Genomic DNA, 27,764 nt, shown 5'->3' on the forward strand with positions numbered 1-27,764 from the left:
ATGTAAACAAACATCCAGAGAGCGTCAGAAGTTAAATAGATGGTGATGATGAAAAAGGGATGAGTTTCCAAAACATGAACTTTTATTTCATTTGATATAAAAACACTGAAACATGAAGTCTTTCCTTTATTTCAAAAAACAAAACAAAAACAAAACAAAAACTTTCTGTCATGTGTTGTGTTGCTGCCATGACATCAGTCCTGACATCATCATGACATCACTCAGACAGCCAGAGTTTGAAGGTTCGGTCATAGGAGCTGGTTGCGATCAGTTTTCCGTCGGGTGACACGTCGACGCCCATTACCTGGAAATGAAAACAGGTGTGACACGTTAAAGTACCCCAGGTGTGTCCACCAATCAGCAGCATCTGAGTGGACCAATCACAGCCAAGTGTTGATACCTTCCCCTCGTGCCCGGCGAGCGTCTTCAGTGGCGTCCAGCCCGGATGACTCCAAACCTTGGCTGTGTTGTCATACGCTCCAGTCAACAGGAAGTGACCATCCGTGGCTACAGAAAAACAGTAAATGAGGTCAGAGACATAAACAGGAAACAGATAACAAGTTCAACAGAAAAAAGTTTTTAACCAAAGAAAGAGTGACAAACAAAATTAAGTGACAAAAGAAAAATCAGAAAATAAAAGGAAAAAAGTTAACAAAAATAGAAGTTTTAAAAATATTAATGTTTATTTATAAAAGTTTTAAAAGAGAAAAACATTGGATGACAAATAATAAACACAAATAAAACAAGACAAAAACATTTAAAAAATTTAGCAAAGAAACTTCAACAAAACAAACATTTAATTTAGTTGTAAAACAAATAATAATGAAAATAAAATTTGCACAATAAAGTCAAAGATGTCAAGTCGTAAAAAACAAACATAAGTATGTAAAAAAAGGATATAAAATTCAAAGTAAACAAAATCAAAAATCAAATTAAAAACAACAGATATAATATAATAGATGTAAATAAATTTACGTTGGAATCGGACAGCCGACAGCAGGTTCTGATGGGCGGGGACTGTGTACAGACACTTCCTGTTCCTCAGCTCCCAAACCTTACAGGTGTTATCACCACTTCCTGTCGCCAGGTGATACCTGAGAAGCCACAAACAAAAACACCATCAGGAAGTTTACATCACAAAAACAGAAAGTCTGTTCAACGTGCTGGTCTCTAATTGGCTGTGTGTTAAAGGGAAATTTCGGTTTATTTCAACCTGTTTCCTATCGTCCTAAATTTGTTTCAAGTGACTAGTGACATACAGATAATAGTTAGCCGTTAGCCGTTAGCCTAGATACAGCCAGGCGCATAGTAGTGTCAGACCTGTTAAAACGTAAGTGAACGGGCAACCTTCAAGTGCAAAGTTAGTCCACTAAACAAGCTTTTTCTCCACAAAGACCGCCTCATATCGTTAGGATAAATGTCAGAGAACATATAGAAAACGACATGTAAACGTGTTGTCTTACCTTACCGGTGTGCTGCCATGTTTGTTTACCATCTAGCTCTGCTTTCCAAAGCGCGGCCCGAAATATCGCAAGAACAAGCAGTGATCTCATACCGTGCCTGAACAAGCAGCAACAGCTGGAAGGCAGAACCGGACGGTCGCCTGAACGGAGGAGGAGGAGGAGAGAGAGAGAGAGGCGCAACAGGTAGAGGACGAGAGAGGAGGAATGGCTGCTGCAAGGCTGCGTAGCTCTGGAGATTGGTGGTGTACCTGTGAATGCTGTGCCCCAGTGCCCACAGAAGAGGAATGCCTCTGTTGCAAGGAATGGGACCGGTTGCAGCCTTATTTTCAAGGTCTGGATGTGACCGAGGACGAGACACCTCCACCTGGAGTAGAATCCAGCTGGGCTTTATCTAGAGCTTGCGAGATTTCAGGCACGGTATGAGATCACTGCTTGTTCTCGCCAGATATATTTGGGTCGCGCTTTGGAAAGCAGAGCTAGATGGTAAACAAACATGGCAGCACACCGGTAAGGTAAGACAACACGTTTACATGTCATTTTCTATATGTTCTCTGACATTTATCCTAACGATATGAGGCGGTCTTTGTGGAAAAAAAGATTGTTTAGTGGACTAACTTTGCACTTGAAGGTTGCCCGTTCACTTACGTTTTAACAGGTCTGACGCTACTATGCGCCCTGGCTGTATCTAGGCTAACGGCTAACATGCTAACTATTATTTTTATGTCACTACTCACTTGAAACAAATTTAGGACGATAGGAGACAGGTTGAAATAAACCAAAATTTCCCTTTAAAGGTACTGGTCTCTGATTGGCTGTGTGTTTTAGGTGCAAAGAAAAAAGATCACAAAAACACACTTGAAGGACAGAAAGGGGTTGGAGCAAGTGTAACCAGCTGCCACTCAGGCGGCACCATCTTGGATTAGGCCTAGTCTGCCGGAGGACCCCCCTATAATACACTGGGTACCTTCTCTCTCCCTCTCTCTCTCTCCTTCTCTCTCTCTCTCTCTCGTATCCTATTACTGCATCTTGCTAACTCGGCCATTCTGGATGTCACTAACTCGGCTTCTTCTCCGGAGCCTTTGTGCTCCACTGTCTCTCAGATTAACTCATATCACAGCGGTGCCTGGACAGCGTGACGTGTGTGGTTGTGCTGCTGCCGTGGTCCTGCCAGATGCCTCCTGCTGCTGCTGCCATCATTAGTCATTAGTCATACTTCTACTGTTATTATACACATATGACTATTGTCACACATGTATACTGCCAGATATTAATACATACTTTCAACATATTGTACCACAGTAGCCAGAACTATAACTATAATATTATTACTTTCATTAATGTTGTTGTAAGCTACTGTCATTACCTGCATCTCTCTCTCTCTGTCTCTCTCTCTGTCTCATTGTGACATACGGATTACTGTTAATTTATTATGCTGATCTGTTCTGTACGACATCTATTGCACGTCTGTCCGTCCTGGAAGAGGGATCCCTCCTCAGTTGCTCTTCCTGAGGTTTCTACCGTTTTTTCCCTGTTAAAGGGTTTTTTGGGGAGTTTTTCCTGATCAGCTGTGAGGGTCATAAGGACAGAGGGATGTCGTATGCTGTAAAGCCCTGTGAGGCAAATTGTGATTTGTGATATTGGGCTTTATAAATAAAATTAAATTGAACTGAATTGATTGGCTGACCCGTTGGGAGAGAAGTGCACGCTGTAGATCTCCTTCAGGTGTCCCTCCAGGAAAACGACGCAGCGTCCCGTCCGAAGGTCCCACACCCTGCCGAACGCATCAAGCCCTCTGATAGGACCAGAGCAGAAAGAGGCGGGGCAACAGACAGACACATGGAAATGATTGGAACAGAGACAGTCATTCATGAGGAGAAGAAGAGGAATGATGACGATGAAGAAAACTGATTCCGATGACATCACTTCCTGTTACAGCTAAGACACAGTGTAAACTCCGCCCCTCACATCAAACCATTTGTATGTGTAGTAGAGTGTGTAGTAGAGTCTGTATTAGAGTGTGTATTAGAGTGTGTAGTAGAGTCTGTATTAAAGTGTGTAGTAGAGTCTGTATTGGAGTGTGTATTTGAGTGTGTAGTAGAGTGTGTAGTAGAGTCTGTATTAGAGTGTGTAGTAGAGTGTGTAGTAGAGTGTGTAGTAGAGTCTGTATTAGAGTGTGTAGTAGAGTCTGTATTGGAGTGTGTATTTGAGTGTGTAGTAGAGTGTGTAGTAGAGTCTGTATTAGAGTGTGTATTTGAGTGTGTAGTAGAGTGTGTAGTAGAGTCTGTATTAATGTGTGTAGTAGAGTCTGTATTAAAGTGTGTAGTAAAGTCTGTATTAGAGTGTGTATTAGTGTGTAGTAGAGTCTGTATTAAAGTGTGTAGTAGAGTGTGTAGTAAAGTCTGTATTAGAGTGTGTAGTAGAGTCTGTATTAGAGTGTGTATTTGAGTGTGTAGTAGAGTGTGTAGTAGAGTGTGTAGTAGAGTCTGTATTAGAGTGTGTATTTGAGTGTGTAGTAGAGTGTGTAGTAGAGTCTGTATTAGAGTGTGTATTAGAGTGTGTAGTAGAGTCTGTATTAGAGTGTGTAGTAGAGTCTGTATTGGAGTGTGTATTTGAGTGTGTAGTAGAGTGTGTAGTAGAGTCTGTATTAGAGTGTGTATTTGAGTGTGTAGTAGAGTGTGTAGTAGAGTCTGTATTAATGTGTGTAGTAGAGTCTGTATTAAAGTGTGTAGTAAAGTCTGTATTAGAGTGTGTATTAGTGTGTAGTAGAGTCTGTATTAAAGTGTGTAGTAGAGTGTGTAGTAAAGTCTGTATTAGAGTGTGTAGTAGAGTCTGTATTAGAGTGTGTATTTGAGTGTGTAGTAGAGTGTGTAGTAGAGTGTGTAGTAGAGTCTGTATTAGAGTGTGTATTTGAGTGTGTAGTAGAGTGTGTATTAGGGTATGTAGTAGAGTCTGTATTAAAGTGTGTAGTAGAGTCTGTATTAAAGTGTGTAGTAAAGTCTGTATTAGAGTGTGTATTAGTGTGTAGTAGAGTCTGTATTAAAGTATGTAGTAGAGTGTGTAGTAAAGTCTGTATTAGAGTGTGTATTAGTGTGTAGTAGAGTCTGTATTAAAGTGTGTATTAGCGTGTGTAGTAGAGTCTGTATTAAAGTGTGTGGTAAAATCTGTATTAGAGTGTGTAGTAGTGTGTATTAAAGTGTGTAGTACAGTCTGTATTAAAGTGTGTAGTAGAGTCTGTAGTAGAGTCTGTATTAAAGTGTGTGGTAAAATCTGTATTAGAGTGTGTAGTAGTGTGTATTAAAGTGTGTAGTAGAGTCTGTATTAGTGTGTAGTAGAGTCTGTATTAAAGTATGTAGTAGAGTGTGTAGTAAAGTCTGTATTAGAGTGTGTATTAGTGTGTAGTAGAGTCTGTATTAGTGTGTAGTAGAGTCTGTATTAAAGTATGTAGTAGAGTGTGTAGTAAAGTCTGTATTAGAGTGTGTATTAGCGTGTGTAGTAGAGTCTGTAGTAGAGTCTGTATTAAAGTGTGTGGTAAAATCTGTATTAGACTGTGTAGTAGTGTGTATTAAAGTGTGTAGTAGAGTCTGTATTAGTGTGTAGTAGAGTGTGTAGTAGAGTCTGTATTAAAGTGTGTAGTAAAGTCTCCATTAGAGTGTGTATTAGTGTGTAGTAGAGTCTGTATTAAAGTGTGTAGTAAAGTCTCCATTAGAGTGTGTATTAGTGTGTAGTAGAGTCTGTATTAAAGTGTGTAGTAGAGTGTGTAGTAGAGTGTGTATTAAAGTGTGTATTAAAGTGTGTAGTAGAGTCTGTATTAGAGTGTGTAGTAGAGTCTGTATTAAAGTGTGTAGTAGAGTCTGTATTAAAGTGTGTAGTAGAGTGTGTAGTAAAGTCTGTATTAGAGTCTGTATTAGAGTGTGTAGTAGAGTCTGTATTAAAGTGTGTAGTAGAGTCTGTATTAAAGTGTGTATTAGCGTGTGTAGTAGAGTCTGTATTAAAGTGTGTGGTAAAATCTGTATTAGAGTGTGTAGTAGTGTGTATTAAAGTGTGTAGTACAGTCTGTATTAAAGTGTGTAGTAGAGTCTGTAGTAGAGTCTGTATTAAAGTGTGTGGTAAAATCTGTATTAGAGTGTGTAGTAGTGTGTATTAAAGTGTGTAGTAGAGTCTGTATTAGTGTGTAGTAGAGTGTGTAGTAGAGTCTGTATTAAAGTGTGTAGTAAAGTCTCCATTAGAGTGTGTATTAGTGTGTAGTAGAGTCTGTATTAAAGTGTGTAGTAGAGTGTGTAGTAGAGTGTGTATTAAAGTGTGTAGTAGAGTGTGTAGTAGAGTCTGTATTAAAGTGTGTATTAAAGTGTGTAGTAGAGTCTGTATTAAAGTGTGTAGTAGAGTCTGTATTAAAGTGTGTATTAAAGTGTGTAGTAGAGTCTGTATTAAAGTGTGTAGTAGAGTGTGTAGTAGAGTCTGTATTAGAGTGTGTAGTAAAGGCTGTATTAAAGTGTGTAGTAAAGTCTCCATTAGAGTGTGTATTAGTGTGTAGTAGAGTCTGTATTAAAGTGTGTAGTAGAGTCTGTATTTAAGTGTGTAGTAGAGTCTGTATTAAAGTGTGTCGTAGAGTGTGTAGTAGAGTGTGTAGTAAAGTCTCCATTAGAGTGTGTATTAGTGTGTAGTAGAGTCTGTATTAAAGTGTGTAGTAGAGTCTGTATTTAAGTGTGTAGTAGAGTCTGTATTAAAGTGTGTAGTAGTGTGTATTAAAGTGTGTAGTACAGTCTGTATTAAAGTGTGTAGTAGAGTCTGTAGTAGAGTCTGTATTAAAGTGTGTGGTAAAATCTGTATTAGAGTGTGTAGTAGTGTGTATTAAAGTGTGTAGTAGAGTCTGTATTAGTGTGTAGTAGAGTGTGTAGTAGAGTCTGTATTAAAGTGTGTAGTAAAGTCTCCATTAGAGTGTGTATTAGTGTGTAGTAGAGTCTGTATTAAAGTGTGTAGTAGAGTGTGTAGTAGAGTGTGTATTAAAGTGTGTAGTAGAGTGTGTAGTAGAGTCTGTATTAAAGTGTGTATTAAAGTGTGTAGTAGAGTCTGTATTAAAGTGTGTAGTAGAGTCTGTATTAAAGTGTGTAATAAAGTGTGTAGTAGAGTCTGTATTAAAGTGTGTAGTAGAGTGTGTAGTAGAGTCTGTATTAGAGTGTGTAGTAAAGTCTGTATTAAAGTGTGTAGTAAAGTCTCCATTAGAGTGTGTATTAGTGTGTAGTAGAGTCTGTATTAAAGTGTGTAGTAGAGTCTGTATTTAAGTGTGTAGTAGAGTCTGTATTAAAGTGTGTCGTAGAGTCTGTATTAAAGTGTGTAGTAAAGTCTCCATTAGAGTGTGTATTAGTGTGTAGTAGAGTCTGTATTAAAGTGTGTAGTAGAGTCTGTATTTAAGTGTGTAGTAGAGTCTGTATTAAAGTGTGTCGTAGAGTCTGTATTAAAGTGTGTAGTAGAGTCTGTATTAGAGTGTGTATTAAAGTGTGTAGTAGAGTCTGTATTAGAGTGTGTAGTAGAGTCTGTATTAAAGTGTGTAGTAGAGTCTGTATTAGAGTGTGTATTAGTGTGTAGTAGAGTCTGTAGTAAAGTGTGTAGTAGAGTCTGTATTAGTGTGTATTAGTGTGTAGTAGAGTCTGTAGTAAAGTGTGTAGTAGAGTCTGTATTAGAGTGTGTATTAGTGTGTAGTAGAGTGTGTAGTACAGTCTGTATTAACGTGTGTAGTAGAGTGTGTAGTAAAGTCTGTATAAAAGTGTGTAGTAGAGTGTGTAGTAAAGTCTCTATTAGAGTGTGTATTAGTGTGTAGTAGAGTGTGTAGTACAGTCTGTATTAACGTGTGTAGTAGAGTGTGTAGTAGAGTCTGTATTAAAGTGTGTCGTAGAGTCTGTATTAAAGTGTGTATTAAAGTGTGTAGTAGAGTCTGTATTAAAGTGTGTCGTAGAGTCTGTATTAAAGTGTGTATTTAAGTGTGTAGTAGAGTCTGTATTAGAGTGTGTATTAGTGTGTAGTAGAGTCTGTATTAAAGTGTGTAGTAGAGTGTGTAGTAGAGTTTGTATTAAAGTGTGTATTAAAGTGTGTAGTAGAGTCTGTATTAAAGTGTGTAGTAGAGTGTGTAGTAGAGTCTGTATTAAAGTGTGTATTAAAGTGTGTAGTAGAGTTTGTATTAAAGTGTGTAGTAGAGTGTGTAGTAGAGTCTGTATTAGAGTGTGTAGTAGAGTCTGTATTAAAGTGTGTAGTAGAGTGTGTAGTAGAGTCTGTATTAAAGTGTGTATTAAAGTGTGTAGTAGAGTCTGTATTTAAGTGTGTAGTAGAGTCTGTATTAAAGTGTGTAGTAGAGTCTGTATTAGAGTGTGTATTAGTGTGTAGTAGAGTGTGTAGTACAGTCTGTATTAAAGTGTGTAGTAGAGTGTGTAGTAAAGTCTCTATTAGAGTGTGTATTAGTGTGTAGTAGAGTGTGTAGTAAAGTCTGTATAAAAGTGTGTAGTAGAGTGTGTAGTAGAGTCTGTATTAAAGTGTGTAGTAGAGTGTGTAGTAGAGTCTGTATAAAAGTGTGTAGTAGAGTGTGTAGTAGAGTCTGTATTAAAGTGTGTATTAAAGTGTGTAGTAGAGTTTGTATTAAAGTGTGTAGTAGAGTGTGTAGTAGAGTCTGTATTAGAGTGTGTAGTAGAGTCTGTATTAAAGTGTGTAGTAGAGTGTGTAGTAGAGTCTGTATTAAAGTGTGTAGTAGAGTGTGTAGTAGAGTCTGTATTAAAGTGTGTATTAAAGTGTGTAGTAGAGTCTGTATTTAAGTGTGTAGTAGAGTCTGTATTAAAGTGTGTAGTAGAGTCTGTATTAGAGTGTGTATTAGTGTGTAGTAGAGTCTGTATTAGAGTGTGTATTAGTGTGTAGTAGAGTGTGTAGTACAGTCTGTATTAAAGTGTGTAGTAGAGTGTGTAGTAAAGTCTCTATTAGAGTGTGTATTAGTGTGTAGTAGAGTGTGTAGTAAAGTCTGTATAAAAGTGTGTAGTAGAGTGTGTAGTAGAGTGTGTATTAAAGTGTGTAGTAGAGTGTGTAGTAGAGTCTGTATAAAAGTGTGTAGTAGAGTGTGTAGTAGAGTCTGTATTAGAGTGTGTATTAGTGTGTAGTAGAGTCTGTATTAGGGTATGTAGTAGAGTCTGTATTAAAGTGTGTATTAGAGTGTGTATTAGTGTGTAGTAGAGTCTGTATTAGGGTATGTAGTAGAGTCTGTATTAAAGTGTGTATTAGAGTGTGTAGTAGAGTTTTTGGTAGAGTGTGCATTTTACCCAGTAGCAGCCAGAGAGCCGTCAGGGTGGAAGTGGAGGTCGTGGACTCCTTTGCTGTGACCTTCTTGGTGGAGGATTTCCTCCTGAACCTCCAGATCCCACAGACGCCACGAGTTATCATAACTGCACACACACACACCCACACCCAGGTTAATACTACAGGTGTGTGTACTAGTACACAGAAACACTCTGATGTCTGCTGTGGGTATATAGATATATAAATATATATGTGTGTTATTGTGTTGTACATTGTGTATGACTACATCACTTCCTGGTGACAGGACCTGTTTACCTGGTCGTTCCTAGGAACCTTCCTGAAGGATGCCAGGATACACGTGACACACGCTCATTGTGACCCTCGATGTCTGCCACCGGCTCGTCACTATGGCAACCACAGACACACACACACACACACACACACACACACACACACACACAGGCGGACACGCTCTATTGACCATGTAAAGGTTCCTCACACCCTTATCTCCTTATCTCCTTGTGTCCTTGTCTCCTACCTCTCGAGGTTCCACAGCTTTACAGACCCATCGGCAGCGCAAGAGGCCAAGCTGACATCTGATTGGTCGAGAGAGACTCCGGCCTGCGGGCGGAATACGACTGCACCCACATTGGTGTTGTGTCCTTCAGCCAATCAGAGAGCAGGATAGGGAGGGGGCGGAGTCTCAGTTACTCAGATCACAATAAAATGACATAATACTCATACTGCTGTTAAATCAGCGGCGAGCTGAGACACTTCCTGTTGCACCACCTCCAACAGTTAGCACAAACATGTCTCAGACACCAGCAGTGCTCTGACACATGTTCATGAAGCTCCGCCCACCTCTGAGTGTACGAATCAGGTTGCAGTCAGGGATGGACCACAGCTTACACAGACCGCTCCTGTAGGAGGGGGAGGGGCGTTGTTAGCATGTTGGCATTAGCGTCATCAGAACATATGGCTGTTTTCATAAGTAATGCTAAAGTGGGCGTGGCTTGTTACCAGGAGGCGGTGGCCAGCATTTTGGAGTCGGGGCTGAAGTGGCAGAAGCTGATTGGTCGATCATCACCAATCTGACTGCAGAAGTTGTTGAGATTCTAAAGAAGAGGGAGAAGAAGAAGACGACAGAGAACTGAATTTGAATCTTTAACACAACCATTATTAGCTATCGTCTCTGTGATGATTTTGGGAGCAACTTCCTGTGAGACAGAGGAAGTAGCATTAAGCTAGTTGGTCCCATAGACTGTCTGTGGTTAGTCTCAGTGGCTACTCTTGGTGGCTAACCGCCAACGCTGGCTCTTTTCCAAACTAATTTGCCTTCAGTTTATTATTAACAAATATTTAACTAATGTTAACTCAGCATTTTCTAAAATGTCTCTGTGGAGCTCTGGTACCTGTTGCACTGTCCATGTCTGTGACGACCAACAACCAGTCTGAGCTACATGTTTGTCTTCAGCAACTGTGTGTTGAACATGTGACCAGGACAAACAGGGATTGTTCCTGTTGCCATGGTTACCATTGATATGAGAAATAAACCCATAAGAGTTTAAATCAGAATTATCAGCAGAGAATGATACGTAGACTGACAGGTGCGTCACTCAGCATCAGTACATGATATCCCTGTCTTTCCCCGTCTAACTTTAGTCTCAACCTACGTTAGAAAATAAACTGTGAAATATGTATTTAGTAATCAGGGCTGAGAATGTGTCACTGATTTACTGTACTGCCTTTATATCATATAAACACATGAAGTTATTTAAATCACTGTGACTGAAGCCTGCTGCTAAATTCAGCTTCATGTTTCACTCAGAACAGTTTTAATAAATCACGAGTTATAAAAACGTGTAAACTGCGTGGTTAATGCAGACGAGCAGAGGATTAGATCAGGAGCCAGAGCCTTCAGCTATCAGGCTCCTCTCCTGTGGAATCATCTTCCTGTTACGGTCCGGGAGGCAGACACCGTCTCCACATTTAAGACTAGACTTAAGACTTTCCTCTTTGATAAAGCTTATAGTTAGGGCTGGCTCAGGCTTGCCCTGTACCAGCCCCTAGTTAGGCTGACTTAGGCCTAGTCTGCCGGAGGACCCCCTATAATACACCGGGCTCCCTCTCTCTCCCTCTCTCTCTCTCTCTCTCTCTCTCTCGTATTCTATTACTGCATCTTGCTAACTCGGCCATTCTGGATGTCACTAACTCGGCTTCTTCTCCGGAGCCTTTGTGCTCCACTGTCTCTCAGATTAACTCATATCACAGCGGTGCCTGGACAGCGTGACGTGTGTGGTTGTGCTGCTGCCGTGGTCCTGCCAGATGCCTCCTGCTGCTGCTGCCATCATTAGTCATTAGTCATACTTCTACTGTTATTATACACATATGACTATTGTCACACATGTATACTGCCAGATATTAATACATACTTTCAACATATTGTACCACAGTAGCCAGAACTATAACTATAATATTATTACTTTCATTAATGTTGTTGTAAGCTACTGTCATTACCTGCATCTCTCTCTCTCTCTCTCTCTCTCTCTCTGTCTCTCTCTCTCTCTCTCTCTCTGTCTCTGTCTCTGTCTCATTGTGTCATACGGATTACTGTTAATTTATTATGCTGATCTGTTCTGTACGACATCTATTGCACGTCTGTCCGTCCTGGAAGAGGGATCCCTCCTCAGTTGCTCTTCCTGAGGTTTCTACTGTTTTTTTTCCCTGTTAAAGGGTTTTTTGGGGAGTTTTTCCTGATCAGCTGTGAGGGTCATAAGGACAGAGGGATGTCGTATGCTGTAAAGCCCTGTGAGGCAAATTGTGATTTGTGATGTTGGGCTTTATAAACAAAATTGATTGATTGATTGATTAGCTGGAAACATCACATGTATTCAATTTACATGGACCTACAGTTAATACTGAATTATGTGTTAGAGTCAGAAATCAGAAATCATCTTTGGAAGGAGCAGATGTTTCCTTAAAGGGAAATTTCGGTTTATTTCAACCTGTCTCCTATCATTCTAAATTTGTTTCAAGTGACTAGTGACATAAAAATAATAGTTAGCATGTTAGCCGTTAACCTAGATACAGCCAGGGCGCATAGTAGCGTCAGACCTGTTAAAACGTAAGTGAACGGGCAACCTTCAAGTGCAAAGTTAGTCCACTAAACAATCTTTTTTTCCACAAAGACCGCCTCATATCGTTAGGATAAATGTCAGAGAACATATAGAAAACCACATGTAAACGTGTTGTCTTACCTTACCGGTGTGCTGCCATGTTTGTTTACCATCTAGCTCTGCTTTCCAAAGCGCGGCCGAAATATATCTGGCGAGCTCTAGATAAAGCCCAGCTGGATACTACTCCAGGTGGAGGTGTCTCATCCTCGGTCACATCCAGACCTTGAAAATAAGGCTGCAACCGGTCCCATTCCTTGCAACAGAGGCATTCCTCTTCTGTGGGCACTGGGGCACAGCATTCACAGGTACACCACCAATCTCCAGAGCTACGCAGCCTTGCAGCAGCCATTCCTCCTCTCTCGTCCTCTACCTGTTGCGCCTCTCTCTCTCTCTCCTCCTCCGTTCTTCAATTTCACAAAGCTCTTCGTCAGTGTATTCTGGCTCAAATAAATAAGGGCGGCCATCAAACTCTGCAAAATCAAATTCCTCCTCCACAAAGTCGAAGTCTGGCAAAAAGTCAGCCATTATTCTATAAATCTTTCATAAAATAAATGAATGAACTTTTCAGGCTACTGTCCGGTTCTGCCTTCCAGCTGTTGCTGCTTGTTCTCACGAGATTTCAGGCACAGTATAAGATCGCTGCTTGTTCTTGCAATATTTCGGCCGCGCTTTGGAAAGCAGAGCTAGATGGTAGCCTTGGCCTTAGCCTTATTGTTCAATAAACATGCATTTTATCTCGGGATGTCTTGAAATTTTCTTCACCCCTTCTTCGTCCTTACTACCAATGTGCAATACACCTCCCAACCGCTAAGTAGCGCTGTGGCGCAGTAGAAAGTCGGTGCACTCATTCATTGCAGGACGAAGAAGGGGTGAAGAAAATTTCAAGACATCCCGAGATAAAATGCATGTTTATTGAACATAACGCATATACAAACACACGGCAACCCCCGTACACCTTCCTAACATCTGTGCCTATGAGGTGAGTACATTACATGTTTGATTTGAACGTTTATGGAGACGTGAATCGGTCTAGACCGGGAACCCCCAAACGAAAAACGGGGATCATTTTCAAGACGTTCATTGCATGAACGTCTTGGTCCAAGGCTAAGCTAAACGGTAAACAAACATGGCAGCACACTGGTAAGGTAAGACAACACGTTTACATGTGGTTTTCTATATGTTCTCTGACATTTATCCTAACGATATGAGGCGGTCTTTGTGGAAAAAAAGCTTGTTTAGTGGACTAACTTTGCACTTGAAGGTTGCCCGTTCACTTACGTTTTAACAGGTCTGACGCTACTATGCGCCCCGGCTGTATCTAGGCTAACGGCTAACATGCTAACTATTATTTTTATCAATCAATCAATCAATTTTATTTATAAAGCCCAATATCACAAATCACAATTTGCCTCACAGGGCTTTACAGCATACGATTTATGTCACTAGTCACTTGAAACAAATTTAGGACGATAGGAGACAGGTTGAAATAAACCAAAATTTCCCTTGAAGCTGCTCAGGACACGTTAAATTTAACAATATTTTAACAGAGCATGGCCTGATAACAGTTAGCATGGTAACTGTTAGCGTGCTCAGTTGCTTTGAGACGTCTGTCAGAGATGGCAGAGGTATGATCACGTGATCCTGTTTGAGCTATAACAGGTGGTGTGTTCCACCTTTTATTTCCCTCTTGGAAAGAAGAATAGAGAGCTGCAAACAAACTGTAAACGAACTGTAAACAAACTGCCACCATTGGAAATCACCAGTTTCGGTTCAACGCCGGAAGTTGTGTACATACATCTCACAAGAGATCATAGGAGCTAGGGATAACATGGATATATTCTCTATGTCCTACATGTTCCATGTGTCCTACATGTTCACATGTGCTCTACTCTACATGTTCTACATGTGTCCTACATGTTCACGTGCTCTACTCTACATGTTCTACATGTGTCCTACATGGCAAACATGTGCCCTACATGTTCACATGTGCTCTACTCTACATGTTCTACATGTGTCCTACATGTGTCCTACATGGCAAACGTGTCCTACATGTCCTCACCCTGAGGCTCTTGTGCAGCTCTTGTTGCCGGATTGCCCTGGTTGCCTCGGGAACATCCTTTTGACAGCGTGCGGCCTCCAGACGCCTCATTGCCCTGATCAATCAGAGTGGCAGGTTGTTAGTCACAGCCAATCACATTTCAGCTCTCAACAAACACACACGCTGACGACTCCCCCGTCTCTGATTGGTCACTTTGATGCAAACTCACCGTGGCAGAGAGTATTTGGCCAACCAGAGGCGAGCGTCCTTCAGGGAGGCAGAGCCTTCGTGGTACCATGTCTGCTGGCACTGTGATTGATCAGAGACATGAACAGGTTTCAATTTTAGGTTCAAATGTTCCTTCTCAGCAGTGTGATCTCAGGTACATGTTATATATAAAGATCCTTCCTGAAAGGCTCCGCCCACCATAACCTTCTCTTCCTCACATGTAAACAGTCAAGGGCGCGCCGGCAGCTAACGATGCACTGAGAGCAGAGAACGTTTGGCATTTTTATTACATTTCTCAGGAGCACTTTTTGAGGAACATTTTCTCAGGAACATTTTCTTAAGAACACTTTCTCAGGAACGTTTTCTGAGTAAGGTTTTCCCAGGAACATTTTCTCAAGTATGTTTTCTGAGGAACTTTTTCTCAGGAACATTTTCTGAGGAAGGTCATCTCAGGAACATTTTTTCAGGAACATTATCTCAGGAACATTTTCTCAGGAATGTTTTTTCAGGAACATTTTCTCAGGAACGTTATCTCAGGAACATTTTTTCAGGAACGTTATCTCAGGAACATTTTTTCAGGAACGTTTTCTGAGGAGCCTTTTCTGAGGAACCTTTTCTGAGAAACTTTTTCTGAGGAACATTTTCAAGAAGAATTAAAAACATTCTGGTGGACACATGGTATGACACATGGAACTGTCACTGTTAAATTAAACTTCCTGTCTGTCGGTGTGGGTGTGGCCCTGGCGTGTTGTGTGTGTGAGAATTTTATGAGGAACGTTTTCATAGGAGTGTTTTTCTGAGCAACTTTTTCTCAGGAACGTTTTCACAGGAACATTTTCTCAGGAACGTTGTTTCAGGAACATTTTCTCAGGAACGTTTTCTCAGAAACGTTTCAGGAACGTTTTCACAGGAACGTTTTCTCAGGAACGTTGTTTCAGGAACATTTTCTCAGGAACGTTGTTTCAGGAACATTTTCTCAGGAACGTTATCTCTGGAACGTTTTCTCATGAACATTTTCTTAGGGAACGTTATCTCAGATCATTTAATGAGGAACTTTTTCTGAGGAACGTTTTCTCAGGAACATTTTCTTAGGAACGTTTTCTCAGGAATGTTTTCTCAGGAACATTTTGTTAGGGAACATTTTCTCAGGAACTTCTTCTCAGGAATGTTTTCTGAGGAACGTTTTCTTAGAAACACTTTATCAGGAATGTTTTATCAGGAATGTTTTCTTAGGAACCTTTTCTGAGGAACATTTGAAGAATTAAAAACATTCTGGTGGACACGTGGTATAACACATGGAACTGTTGCTGTTCAATTAAACTCCTTGTCTGTCGGTGTGGGCGTGGCCCTGGCATGTTGTATGTGATGTCACCTCGTCCTGTGATCTCTTGGCTCTCTCTTCGTCTCTCCTGGACTTTTTCAGAGCGTCGGGACCGACGACAGACAGAACACTGCGCAGCCTGACCACACAAACAAACAAACAAACAAAGGTTTCATCAGCTCACGGCGTCTCACTGAACAAATGAAGTTTTGTTTGTTTTTTTTTTACCTCTCCCGGCGGTCAGCTGGTCCTTCTCCAAACAACGTGATTGGCTCTCCGAGCGCTCGGAGGCCGGCCTTCACCTCGGCATCGTCGGTGGAGACGGTGATCTGTCGTGCTCGCCGCCGCCGCTCGAATGCAGCAAGCGCTTCCTGCTGCCGCTCGCTGACCCGCTCCTCCAGGTCCAGAGTCTCTCCTGCAGGGCATCATGGGAAACAGAGTCTCACTCACACGTCTAGATAATATGGTAATAAGGTATCCCGCGGTATCTAAAAATAGCAACCGTATCAGTTTCATTACCGTCATTAAAAAAATCTGCCATGCATATAGGCCTATAGAGGCCAGATATTATACTAAATATAATGTATTTAATGCCTAAACAATGAGTGTTTGTCCAGCACCTATGTATGTGTGGTTGAGTTTTCAAATTTAATACTATTACAATTTATAACTAATAGTAGGCTATAATGTTTCTCTTATAACTGCCCTTAACCCTATGGGCCCTAGGAGTTTTTGGGGTATTTTTACTGCCTTTAGTTTTAAGCTCATATCACAGTCATTATAAAGGCTACATACACATGCTATATCTTGTTTTTTTCAGGACAATCTGGGCTAACCAGATTTGCCATCATTTCATGTCCTTCTATGTGCCTGTATTTTATATTAATTTTTATATCAATGAAAAAACAAATCCATGTGTCTAAATTCTTACATTTTTACATGTATCTCAGCATAGCAAGTTGGAAGTTGACATATTCTGCCATATATGAAGAGGGGAGACTCTCTGGAATCTGGCAATATAAGAACCATGATGGTGGGACATTCTGTCACTTCACAGTTGTCCAAAACATGTGGTTTGTGCCAGGCAGACATGTTTGCCAGTATTTTTTCATTATTGCAAGAAATTCCATTGACTCATTCACAAGTCAAAAATGTGTTTTATCTGAAAGAAACATGCAATATTTACATCTAAGATCATAGAAAAATAGTCAACCAAGTGCAATGATGTCCTCCAAGATAATATTTGCCACTTTGTTTGCGGTAAACAAAGTTTGTTGTTGTTTCTCAGTTTCACTTATATACTGGGGGGACATTTGGGGCATTGGGGGGAACACGTGTCCCCCTCAATGTATATGGTGACTACGGCCCTGTCAGCATGCATAATTAGGCTGGAGTTGTCTGGGTGCGCAAAGGTGAAGTGGCTGGTCTTGTCATACAAAGTTTGATGGAGTGTCAACTGGACAATATGGAGATATTTGCATCTTGAAAGCCGGACTACAAATGTGGATAGACAGGGAGAAACACACGCAAGCCTAAGACGTGGTAAGATACGATATTCCTCACTATATGAAGTGACTGATAACAAGATCTGTATAATGGGTTGTAAAGAAATTTGTCAGGTTTTTATTATGTAGACAATTAATCTGTATTTATAGCGTGATGGGATGACAGCACAATGATGTGTGTGGTATCATTGGAAAGCTCTGCTCCTGCGCTTTCATGTGATATGCGTGGCATTTATGTGCGAGCCTGCGTTCCCGAGTAATCCATCCAAGAGTAATGTGTGTGCAGAGCTGTATGAAAGCTTTGTCATACATCATTTTAGTGTAATTTTATCATTTTTTTTTGCTGTGAAAACATTGGACTACCGACAAGTGCTTGGTCTTGTCGCAAAGCTACGATTCCGCTGTTTCAGGTGATATGCATGGCTTCTCGCTATGACACACCATTGCGGAGAAAATCAATAGAGAAGAACAGATGTGAATTTGGAGGGACTCTGTGTCGTTCGGGCCCATAGGGTTAACTGTTATCGGGAGATGACATTTGATAAAGTTTTAGGATGTGACGTCATCACGTGACAGCTCTGACGTGAAAAAGAAAACATGGCAAGCCGAGCATCAAGCCAGTTGGTTGCAAAAAAAAAAAAAAAACACAACTTCACAACTTCTGCAAGCAGCAGCAGCAGCAGGTCCAGTGGGCATCAGAATGGAGGAGGGAGAAGTGCAACCCGAACCACCGAAAACCAGATGACTCTGGGCCATCTCCTTCAAAGAAGAGCCGATGCGGTGGCAGGTCCGATCGGCACCATACAGGAGCGAGCAGGAGCAGAGATAACGGCCTGTTGTTGCCAGCCTGTTATTCAGGGAGACGGAGATCTCCTTCTCTGGTGGAAATGTGATGGAGCCAGATGACTTAGATGACTTCTGTTGTGATCTGGAGCTATACAGAAAATAAAATTAAATAAAACTAACTTGATCTTCAATATAATGGTAGGGAAAACACTGCCGTGTGATAAGAAAGGGGTCCGGTGGAAAGCGATCACGGATGCAGCCGCGATGTATCTTGCAAGAGATGTGGTGCCCATATTTACCGTGGAAAAGCTGGGGTTTATTCACATGTTGAAAGTTTTGGAGCCCAGGTGCGTGCTACCAGGCCGCAAATATTTTTCTGAAAACTGATTTTGAGTAGAGGGGGAAAATCGATTTAAATCGTGAATCGGATTTCTTGTGAAAAAAATCTGAGATTTTTTTTTTAGGCCATATCGTCCAGCCCTATTTTCAGTCATGCCTTGTTATTTATTGTTCTGTTTTTCTTATTTATAAACCATCAGACAGTACCCGTTGCGGTCTGAGGATACGCTGTATAGCACACATTTTAGTTACAGCCATTATTTATTGTTACTTTTTTGGGAGTGGACTATTAGCCAACAGACAATTTGTTGTTATTCCATTCTGTTTGGTTGATTGCTGTATTTGCACTTTAAATATTTATTAATAAAAGTTGTTAATGTTATATATGTTTTGTTGTTATTTTTCAGTATTCTAAGGCCTATGTAATGTTTGCTATTCTGTTTCTGAACGGTATAGGCACAAGTCGACATTTTGGCGAATCCCTCTGAGCCCTTCAAAGTGATTTTTAATTAGTCAGGGTAATATACCGTATACCCCGGGAAAATGTGGGGAAGGTTAAACAGTAACAAAATTTGGATACCGCCCAACTCTACACGTCACACATGCTTACACCCACCAGTAGTTCACCAGGCCACACCCACCGGACGAGATGTTGATGTTTCCCGCCTCGATCCCAGCCTTCACTGCATCACTTCCTTTGGCCGTCTCTGAGCTCAGACGCTCGCGCTCTTTTTCTTCCAGGCTTCCATAGAAAACACGACTCTTCTTGACGGCCGGAGCCAAGTCCTCCTCGTCTGACATGTTTCCTCTCTTCTGCTGTCGCCCCCCAGAGGCTGCTGGGAAAACTGCACATTAACCATGTTACACTGAAACATGTGTCTGCGATGTCACTAAATAAAATGACATCACAGGAAACAGGAAGAAGAGGACAGGAAGAATAAGCTGCAGACTGTGTGAAACTACCGAGGCTGAATATGAATACGTGAATGTTCCTATCTGAGCTAATGTGTGGTTTGTCCCTTCTGAGCTACTGTAGAAACATGGCGTTGTCTTTATGTGCAGAGTTTTTACACACGTTCGGGTATCTGTGGCGACGCGCCACCACTAACGCTTCTGCCGCCACATTTAGATGTTGTATTCTTGGAGCGTTGGTTCGGGGTGGACAAGACAATGAGACACGTGTTCCAACAGCGTGTTTCCGTGGTGACAGAGTTCAGGTACCAGACCGACCTGTCTCCTATTGGACATGTGAGGGACATGAAGAAGTGTTGACCACAGAGAGGTGCATCATGGGACTGTTGAGACAGTTCGTGTCCTCAGTTCCCAAACACTGAGTGAGGTGATGATGTCACACAGTGACAGGAAACAGGCTCCTGTGACACCTTTATTAGAAGCTGAGTGTTCATTTACAAAGAACAATAAAGTTTCTCAGTTTGAATATTGAATGTCTCCTGACTGTCTCTGTGTCCTGGTTCTGTTGGACAAGGGTTCTTCCTCACACAGGGATCTGACCATCAGTAGAACCAATATTTACTCATCAATAACTGATCGATACATCCATCTGGTTCTCTGCAGAGAGGAGTCTGGAGGAGAACCATGTGAACTCTGTATGTTCTTGATGATGAAGATGATGAAGATTATCATTATTATTATTACAGCCGAATGACAGAGGGAACCTCACAGTGACAGATGTGACGTCACATTCGATGGTGAAACGTCACAAACGTCCTCAGAGAATGAACCAAACTAAAATCAGACGTTTTTCTGATGGAGTCTGGAACAAACACCAACGACGCGGTGCGGGCAGCTAATGTTAGCATTAGCATTAGCATTAGCACACAGACAGGAGAGAAACAGACTGCGTAACAAGTCATGTCGGCCGCACGTGAGCCGACACACGGCAGGTGTGAGTGACACCTGCGACACGTCAACAAACACCTGAACACTTTGACATTTTACAGACTCACCTGTGAGAGAAAGAACGGAGCGACCGGCGGGTCTCTGCGGCGTCACACGGACGTACACACGTCATCAGCTGCCGGGTCAAACGTTCTTCTTCCGGTTGACGACGCGGCAGCAAACAAACACGAGAAGAGGGAAAACCCGGGAAAATACCGCCACAGCTCACCTGTCAGGTAACTGTACTCACGGTTATTACACTGTTAAAGCAGAGAACGTGAGCGAGGACCGTTTGACCGTTTCCGGTTTCAGCAAATGTTTTTATATGTTGGAATAGACGTTAGCCTGTTAGCTTAGCATCTGTTTACCGTTCACACCGAGACAACACCGGTCCCGGTACTTCCTGTAAAAATCATTCAGATTGGTTGAAAACAGATGATCAGTTATTAAAAGTGTATCAGATAAACCGACAGTAGATGGACCGATCGATCAGCTAATTGCAGCTCTTCATGTTAATCAGACAGACGGATCAATGACAGACGTGAAAATGGAAATATGAAGAAAACAACCACAGGAAGGTTTTTTGTTTTTATTTCATTGTTAAAGTTACATTATCAATAAAGTTTATTATCACATTTATTGTGAAACGTTCTCTTCTTCTGTGGTTTTTAAAAATCCAGACGCGATGACATCAAATCTATGAAGATCAGAAGAAAATAAAAAGACATACTCAGCTCTTCTTCTTCTTCTTCCTCTTCTTCCTGTCTTGGTGGCTGTGCCGTCAGTGATCGGTGGGCAGATCGTTATTGATCATCCTGATGGTTCAGCTGGGACATGAACCATCACTTCAACTCAGACACTCTGATTGTTTGTTTACAAACAAGGAGCCTGAACAGTGAACGTCATCAGGGCCCTGTCTCAGAGAGCTGTGAAACTGAGTTTGTTGAGTCTGAGATGAAACCTAAGTCAGTTACTATGGCAACATACTCTGTGAAGCTAACCTGCTGAGTCACAGGTTTGCTTCATGTCAGCCTGAGGCTGAGCGTGTAGCAGGAAGTAGAAACATGGCGTGTCCTTTAGTGAATGAAGTGGTGGAGGTTGAGGCCCAGTGTATTCAGAGGCTGTTGTGTAAGGAGAAGGTGATTAGAGCCTGTTTGGATGTCTCCCTGGAGGAGTGTCTATATGAAAGATACTGTTTGACCTCACACTCTATCATTTATCTAACAATCTGTTCCACCCACATATATCACATATTACACATCCTGGATTTACATTATCATCACAGCACATTTTATGCATTGTCCTTTGATTCTTTTCTTTATAACATCAGAGACACTGAACACATCAGAGAGACAGCGGTTTGTCGGCCCGTAAGAAAAGTGTCTCTGGCTCTGAAAAGACTTTGGACCCTTGTTGTGGTTTTCCCTGGACATAAATCACAATCCATTATTAAAGTAATTACCACGGAGCATCGGTGGCTCAGTGGATGGAGCGGACGCCCCGTGATCAGACGCAGCGACCGCGGGTTCAAACCCAGCCTGCTGTCCTGTGCTACATGTCGTTCCCTCTCTCCCCATAACATTATGCTGTCCTGACATTAAAGGCAACAAAAGCCCAAAAAATAATGTTTAATAAAAGAACTGCAGGTTTGTCAGTGTTGATGAGAAATGAATCTACGTGGACACATGATGCAGTGATTCATGAATACTTTTCATATATTCAAAGACTCCGCGGTGTAACTGGCTCATTGATGGGACTCAACATCCCATAATAGCTCCATGTGAGAATAAAGGAGATTACATGAAGTCATTTCACAGCAGTTAAATGAACCTCAGCCTAATATTGACAGAATGAAGTCAGTAGAAACAAAACTTTTACCAGTCTGTTTGATATCTGTGTGTTTGATGTTGAGTTTGTGCCCAGTGTGTTTGGGCTCCATCACATTACTCCACTGATGATGTCTTTCAGTGCTCGTTGTGAACGCGCCTCTCTCAGGCTGAACATACCCAGAGTTGATTGAACTGATGCTGATCAGCTGTTCTGTTTCTCAGTTCAGGCTCAGTCAACCCGGAGATCAGGCTCAGGCTCAGAGTTTGTTGAGCCTGCTTCCTGAAATAGGGCCCTGTGTGTGTTCATCTCTTTTCCGTCTCAACTGCCGGTCAGACTTTTCGTAAAGAGAACGGTTCCATGTGTTGGGTCTGTAAATAAAAACAGAGACAGATGTCAGCCTGTGAATGTCTCAAACCGTCACGTGACAGGACACATGACGCTGGACGATGTGAAATGAATCAAGCGTCTGGAGTTGCTTCTAATTTTGCAGAATTGACCCTTAACAGGTGAGAGTCAGGTACACCACAGGAAGCGGTCACATGTCAGACACAGCAGGAAGTGGTCACATGTTACAGGTGGAGATCACCTGAAAACAGCAACAGCTGACCCGCCTCACTGTTTCCCGTTTCTCTGCTGTGGTTCACCTCACTGAGACTCACAGTAATGCTCACGTGCACGCTCACGTACATTGACTCATGTCCTCGCCCCGTCAAAGCGTCCTGTGATCGCAGACTGTCCTCACTAACACTGATTTCTGAGGCCGCCGGACTGACGAGAATCACTGACAGTGATGTTTGTGTTCGTTTGTTTGTTTGTGAAGGCTCCTCTGATACCAGGTAAAGATGTTGAGGAGGAAACCGACTCGTCTGGAGCTGAAGATCGACGACACAGAGGAGTTCGAGAGCGTCAAGAAGGAGCTTGAGGTTTGAACCACTTCTATGTTCCTGTCAACACCCATCAATACTGTCAATACTGGGGGCGTCGGTGGCTTAGTGGTAGAGCAGGCACCCCATGTACAAGGCTGTTGCCGCAGCGGCTCGGGTTCGACTCCAGCCTGTGGCCCTTTGCTGCATGTCACTCCCTCTCTCTCTCCCCCTTCATGATCATCTGTCCTATCGATTAAAGGCTTAAAAATGCCCCAAAAAATATCTTTGAAAAAACAATAATAATAATAATAATAATAATAATACTGTAAATACTGTCATTACCAGTGTTGGGCAGTAACGCGTTATTAGTAACGCAGTAACTAATACTCTGACGGGTTAGTTTTTAAATTCAGTAACTCGGTTACCGTTACCAAACGGTGCGTTACTCCATTATTTTTGGCCAGGTTTTAAAACAACGCACAGCATGCAGTATTCCTTCACAAACTGAAGTTCCCTTTCACTAAAACATTTTAGCCCTGAACAATAAAAGATAGTCAAGTCAGATAGAGGTATATGAAGCATCTTAATGAAACACGTCTCTCGCCATCTCTGAAGTCACTGTCGACCTGCTGGCCTCACCACAGTGCTGTAACGTTACATTAAGCCGTAGTGCTTCTGTAGATCTTTAGTCCCAGTAACGTGATATCCAGTGACGTGATATCCATTGTTATCACGAAGAAGCTTTTGTTGTGGACAGACAATGTCTGCGGTGAGCGACAGACTCGACACCATCATGTATGTATCTTGTATCCAAGTACCGTAGTTGTTGCCTGACAGCGAGTGACTCCACTGTAGAAGACATGTTGCATGTTTCCTGTACCGTTCAGTTGTTTTGTCAAGTTGAAATCTAACAGTCCCTTGGTTTAACTCCATCCTCTGTCTCTTAGGCGATGAAGCTACGAGCCAATAAAGTTAGGAAATGTTTTGGGCTGCAGGGCTGAGTTTCCCAAAACATGATCCTTCTTAGCAACACTGTCTTCTTTGTGACTTAGAAAAACTACACTGCAAAAAAGAAAAGCATCTAGCGCCCTCTAGCGTCCCCACTCAGTCATCTACAGCCAGGACGTACTCAGAGTATACAGTCAGGCCCATAATTATTTGGACAATGATACAGTTGTCATCATTTTGGCTCTGTACACCACCACAATGGGTTTTAAATGAAACAATGAATACCTGCTTAAAGTGCAGACTCTCAGCTTTCATTTAAGGCTTTTTTCAAAAATGTAGTATGAACCGTGTAGGAATGACAACCATTTCTTCACACAGTCCCCCGACTTTAAGGGCTCATAAGTATTTGGACAAACTAACATAATCATCAATTAAACAGTCAGTTTTAATACTTGGTTGCAAATCCTTTACAGTCAATGACTGCCTGAAGTGTTGGACACATAGGCATCATCAGATGCTGGGTTTCTTCCCTGGTGATGCTCTGCCAGCCCTTTACTGCAGCCGTCTGCACTTCCTGCTTGTGTTTTGGGTGTTTTGCCCTCAGTTTTGGCTTCAGCAAGAAAAACGCATGCTCAGTTGGATTCAGGTCAGATGATATGACTTGGCCATTGCAGAACATTCCACTTCTTTGCCTTAAAAATGTCTTTGGTTGCTTTTGCAATATGCTTCAGATCATTGTCCAACTGCACTGTGAAGCATCGTCCAATGAGTTTTGAAACATTTGGTTGAATCTGAGCAGATAATGGTGCCCCAAACACTTCAGCTTTCATCCTGCTGCTCTTGTCAGCAAGACAAGACTTCACTAGAATAAATACAGAGGGTTTATCACAAGATGCAAACCATTGGTTAGCCTTAAAAATGGAAGGCCAGATTAGAGTTTGTCAAAAACCATCTAAAAAGCCTGTACAGTTGTGGAACAGCATACTATGGACAGATAAAACAAAGATCAACTACCAGAATGATGGGAAGACAAGAGAAGGAAGAAGGGAAGGAACTGCTCATGATCCAAAGCACACCACCTCATCAGTGAAGCATGGTGGAGGTACTGTTATGTCATGGCCATGTATGGCTGCCAGTGGAACTGGTTCTCTTGTATTTATTGATGATGTGACTGCTGACAAGAGCAGCAGGATGAAAGCTGAAGTGTTTGGGGCACCATTATCTGCTCAGATTCAACCAAATGCTTCAAAACTCATTGGACGATGCTTCACAGTGCAGTTGGACAATGACCTGAAGCATATTGCAAAAGCAACCAAAGACATTTTTAAGGCAAAGAAGTGGAATGTTCTGCAATGGCCAAGTCATATCATCTGACCTGAATCCAATTGAGCATGCGTTTCTCTTGCTGAAGCCAAAACTGAGGGCAAAACACCCAAAACAGAAGCAGGAAGTGCAGACGGCTGCAGTAAAGGGCTGGCAGAGCATCACCAGGGAAGAAACCCAGCATCTGATGATGCCTATGTGTCCAACACTTCAGGCAGTCATTGACTGTAAAGGATTTGCAACCAAGTATTAAAACTGACTGTTTAATTGATGATTATGTTAGTTTGTCCAAATACTTATGAGCTCTTAAAGTCGGGGGACTGTGTGAAGAAATGGTTGTCATTCCTACACGGCTCATACTACATTTTTGAAAAAAGCCTTAAATGAAAGCTGAGAGTCTGCACTTTAAGCAGGTATTCATTGTTTCATTTAAAACCCATTGTGGTGGTGTACAGAGCCAAAATGACGACAACTGTATCATTGTCCAAATAATTATGGACCTGACTGTAGATGCCACTAGTGCGCGTGCGTCAAGGTCATGGCATGTTGACGAGACAAGACGAGAGTCCTAAGTCGAGTTTTTTTCGGGAAGGGAAGTAACTAAAAAGTTACTTTTCTCAGTAACGCATTACTTTTTGGTTTAAGTAACTGAGTTACTAACTGAGTTACTTTTTAATGAAGTAAGTAGTAATGGTAACTAGTTACGATTTCAGTAACTAGCACAACACTGGTCATTACTGATCAATACTGTCAACACCGATCAATACTGTCAATACTGTCAACACTGATCAATACTGTCATTACTGACCAATACTGTCCATTCCGATCAATACTGTCAACACCGATCAATACTGTCAGCACTGATCAATATTGATCAGAGTAACGCATTACTTTTTGGTTTAAGTAACTGAGTTACTTTTTAATGAAGTAAGTAGTAATGGTAACTAGTTACTATTTCAGTAACTAGCACAACACCGCTCAATACTACCAATACTGTCAATACCGATCAATACTATCGACACCGATCAATACTGTCGACACCGATCAATACTATCCATACCGATCAATATTGTCTGCATTGATCAATACTGCCAACACTGATCAATAGTGTCAATACCGATTTGGTTTGTCAACACCAATCAATACTGTCAGCACTGATCAATACTGCCAACACCGATCAATATGGTCAGCACTGATCAATACTGTCAATACTGATCAATATGGTCAGCACTGATCAATACTGTCACTACCGATCAATATGGTCAGCACTGATCAATACTGTCAACACCGATCAGTACTGTCACTACCGATCAATATGGTCAGCACTGATCAATAGTCAACACCGATCAATACTGTCAGCACTGATCAATACTGTCAATACCGATCAATATGGTCAGCACTGATCAATACTGTCACTACCGATCAGTATGGTCAGCACTGATCAATACTGTCAACACCGATCAATAGTCATTACTGATCAATACTATCAATACGATCAATACTGCCAACACCAATAAATACTGTCAACACCGATCAATACTGTCAGCACTGATCAATATGGTCAGCACTGATCAATACTGTCAACACCGATCAATACTGTCAGCAGTTATCAATACTGTCACTACCGATCAATATGGTCAGCACTGATCAATACTGTCAACACTGATCAATACTGTCAGCACTTATCAATACTGTCACTACGATCAATATGGTCAGCACTGATCAATACTGTCAGCACTTATCAATACTGTCACTACCGATCAATATGGCCAGCACTGATCAATACTGTCAACACTGATCAATACTGTCAGCACTTATCAATACTGTCACTACCAATCAATATGGTCAGCACTGATCAATACAGTCAACACCGATCAATATGGTCAGCACTGATCAATATTGTCAACACCGATCGATACTGTCAATACCGATCAATATGGTCAGCACTGATCAATACTGTCAACACCGATCAATACTGTCAACACCGATCGATACTGTCAATACCGATCAATATGGTCAGCACTGATCAATACTGTCAACACCGATCAGTACTGTCAACACTGATCGATTGTCAGCACTGGTCAATACCTATCAATACTCACTATATCAATCAGTCCTGTCTTGTGTCACTCAACGTGAGTGCTGATTGATCGATTAATTGATTGATGGTTGTATGTTATTGATCTTCAGCCGTTCTCTGGTCAGGTTCTGTTTCATTGATCAGTCAATTAGTCACATGGTGCAGTGACATCAACACCTGAGGACGGACTGATGATGGCGGCAGCAGTGGGCGGAGACTCAGAGTCGTGGCGCCACACGACTGAGTGTGGGGTCGACTTTGACCTTTATTTGTTTGTTTTTGTTAGGCCAGGAAACGTCAACGGGAGGAGGCGGAGTCTGGAGGAGGAGCGGGCGGGGCTTCTGTCATCAGTGTTGACGTCATCGGAGGCGGAACCTCAGCTTCTTCCTCTACAACAGCATCAAGGGCGGACCTTATCAACGAGCGAATCGGCTACAAGCCCCACCCGAAACCCGCCACGCTGCCGACCTTATTTGGAAGTTTACAGTTTTAATAATGACGAAATAAAGATGGTGAAAAAATAAAGTTTCGTTTTTTATTTGCGACTGAAAACGACTCGTACCGCAGACAGTGTGTCGATAAAGTTACTGTGTTTGAATAAAGTTTAAACTTAAGAGGAGTGACGGAGATGACGCTGCTCTCCGTGGGATTTGTTGGACCAATGAGGAGACAGGTTAGGAATGACATCACTCG

The 27,764-nt window shown here is 41.7% G+C and overlaps 2 protein-coding genes across 6 annotated transcripts; one reads left to right on the forward strand and one right to left on the reverse strand.

Moving 5' to 3' along the window:
- Positions 1 to 60: 60 nt before the first annotated feature.
- prpf4 (pre-mRNA splicing tri-snRNP complex factor PRPF4) lies at positions 61 to 21,756 on the reverse strand. 5 transcript variants are annotated; one of them, XM_078162266.1, is made up of 15 exons: positions 21,497 to 21,756; positions 18,767 to 18,917; positions 15,724 to 15,910; positions 15,547 to 15,634; positions 14,176 to 14,255; positions 13,968 to 14,061; positions 9,753 to 9,847; positions 9,594 to 9,652; positions 9,271 to 9,394; positions 9,048 to 9,137; positions 8,756 to 8,878; positions 3,148 to 3,255; positions 976 to 1,094; positions 401 to 507; positions 61 to 304 (listed from the first exon to the last, which is right to left on the reverse strand). In XM_078162266.1, exons 1-15 carry the CDS (start codon positions 21,620 to 21,622, stop codon positions 218 to 220), a joined length of 1,638 nt encoding a protein of 545 aa, XP_078018392.1. In that variant the 5' UTR covers positions 21,623 to 21,756; the 3' UTR covers positions 61 to 217. The 5 variants fall into 5 exon arrangements, with proteins under 5 accessions (XP_078018392.1, XP_078018388.1, XP_078018390.1 ...); XM_078162262.1 differs by lacking the exon at positions 21,497 to 21,756 and adding an exon at positions 20,093 to 20,215 and having other exon boundaries at positions 18,767 to 18,958; XM_078162264.1 differs by lacking the exon at positions 21,497 to 21,756 and adding an exon at positions 20,093 to 20,179 and having other exon boundaries at positions 18,767 to 18,961.
- Positions 20,123 to 27,596, forward strand: cdc26 (cell division cycle 26 homolog). Its single transcript, XM_078162267.1, has 3 exons — positions 20,123 to 20,260; positions 22,675 to 22,777; positions 27,358 to 27,596. Exons 2-3 carry the CDS (start codon positions 22,697 to 22,699, stop codon positions 27,562 to 27,564), a joined length of 288 nt encoding a protein of 95 aa, XP_078018393.1. The 5' UTR covers positions 20,123 to 20,260; positions 22,675 to 22,696; the 3' UTR covers positions 27,565 to 27,596.
- Positions 27,597 to 27,764: the final 168 nt, after the last annotated feature.

Source organism: Epinephelus lanceolatus, chromosome 19 (genome assembly GCF_041903045.1).
Source record: "Epinephelus lanceolatus isolate andai-2023 chromosome 19, ASM4190304v1, whole genome shotgun sequence".
Lineage (NCBI taxonomy): Eukaryota > Metazoa > Chordata > Actinopteri > Perciformes > Serranidae > Epinephelus > Epinephelus lanceolatus.

Coding starts and splice junctions, on each gene's coding strand:
- prpf4 (XM_078162266.1), bottom strand. CDS start 21,622: ATGTCAGGACAGCATAATGTTATGGGGAGAGAGGGAACGACATGTAGC. Junction 15,635..15,723: donor CCAGCTGACCGCCGGGAGAG/GTAAAAAAAAAA, acceptor TTGTGTGGTCAG/GCTGCGCAGTGTTCTGTCTG. Junction 9,653..9,752: donor ATGCTGGCCACCGCCTCCTG/GTAACAAGCCAC, acceptor CCCCTCCTACAG/GAGCGGTCTGTGTAAGCTGT.
- cdc26 (XM_078162267.1), top strand. CDS start 22,697: ATGTTGAGGAGGAAACCGACTCGTCTGGAGCTGAAGATCGACGACACA. Junction 22,778..27,357: donor GCGTCAAGAAGGAGCTTGAG/GTTTGAACCACT, acceptor TGTTTTTGTTAG/GCCAGGAAACGTCAACGGGA.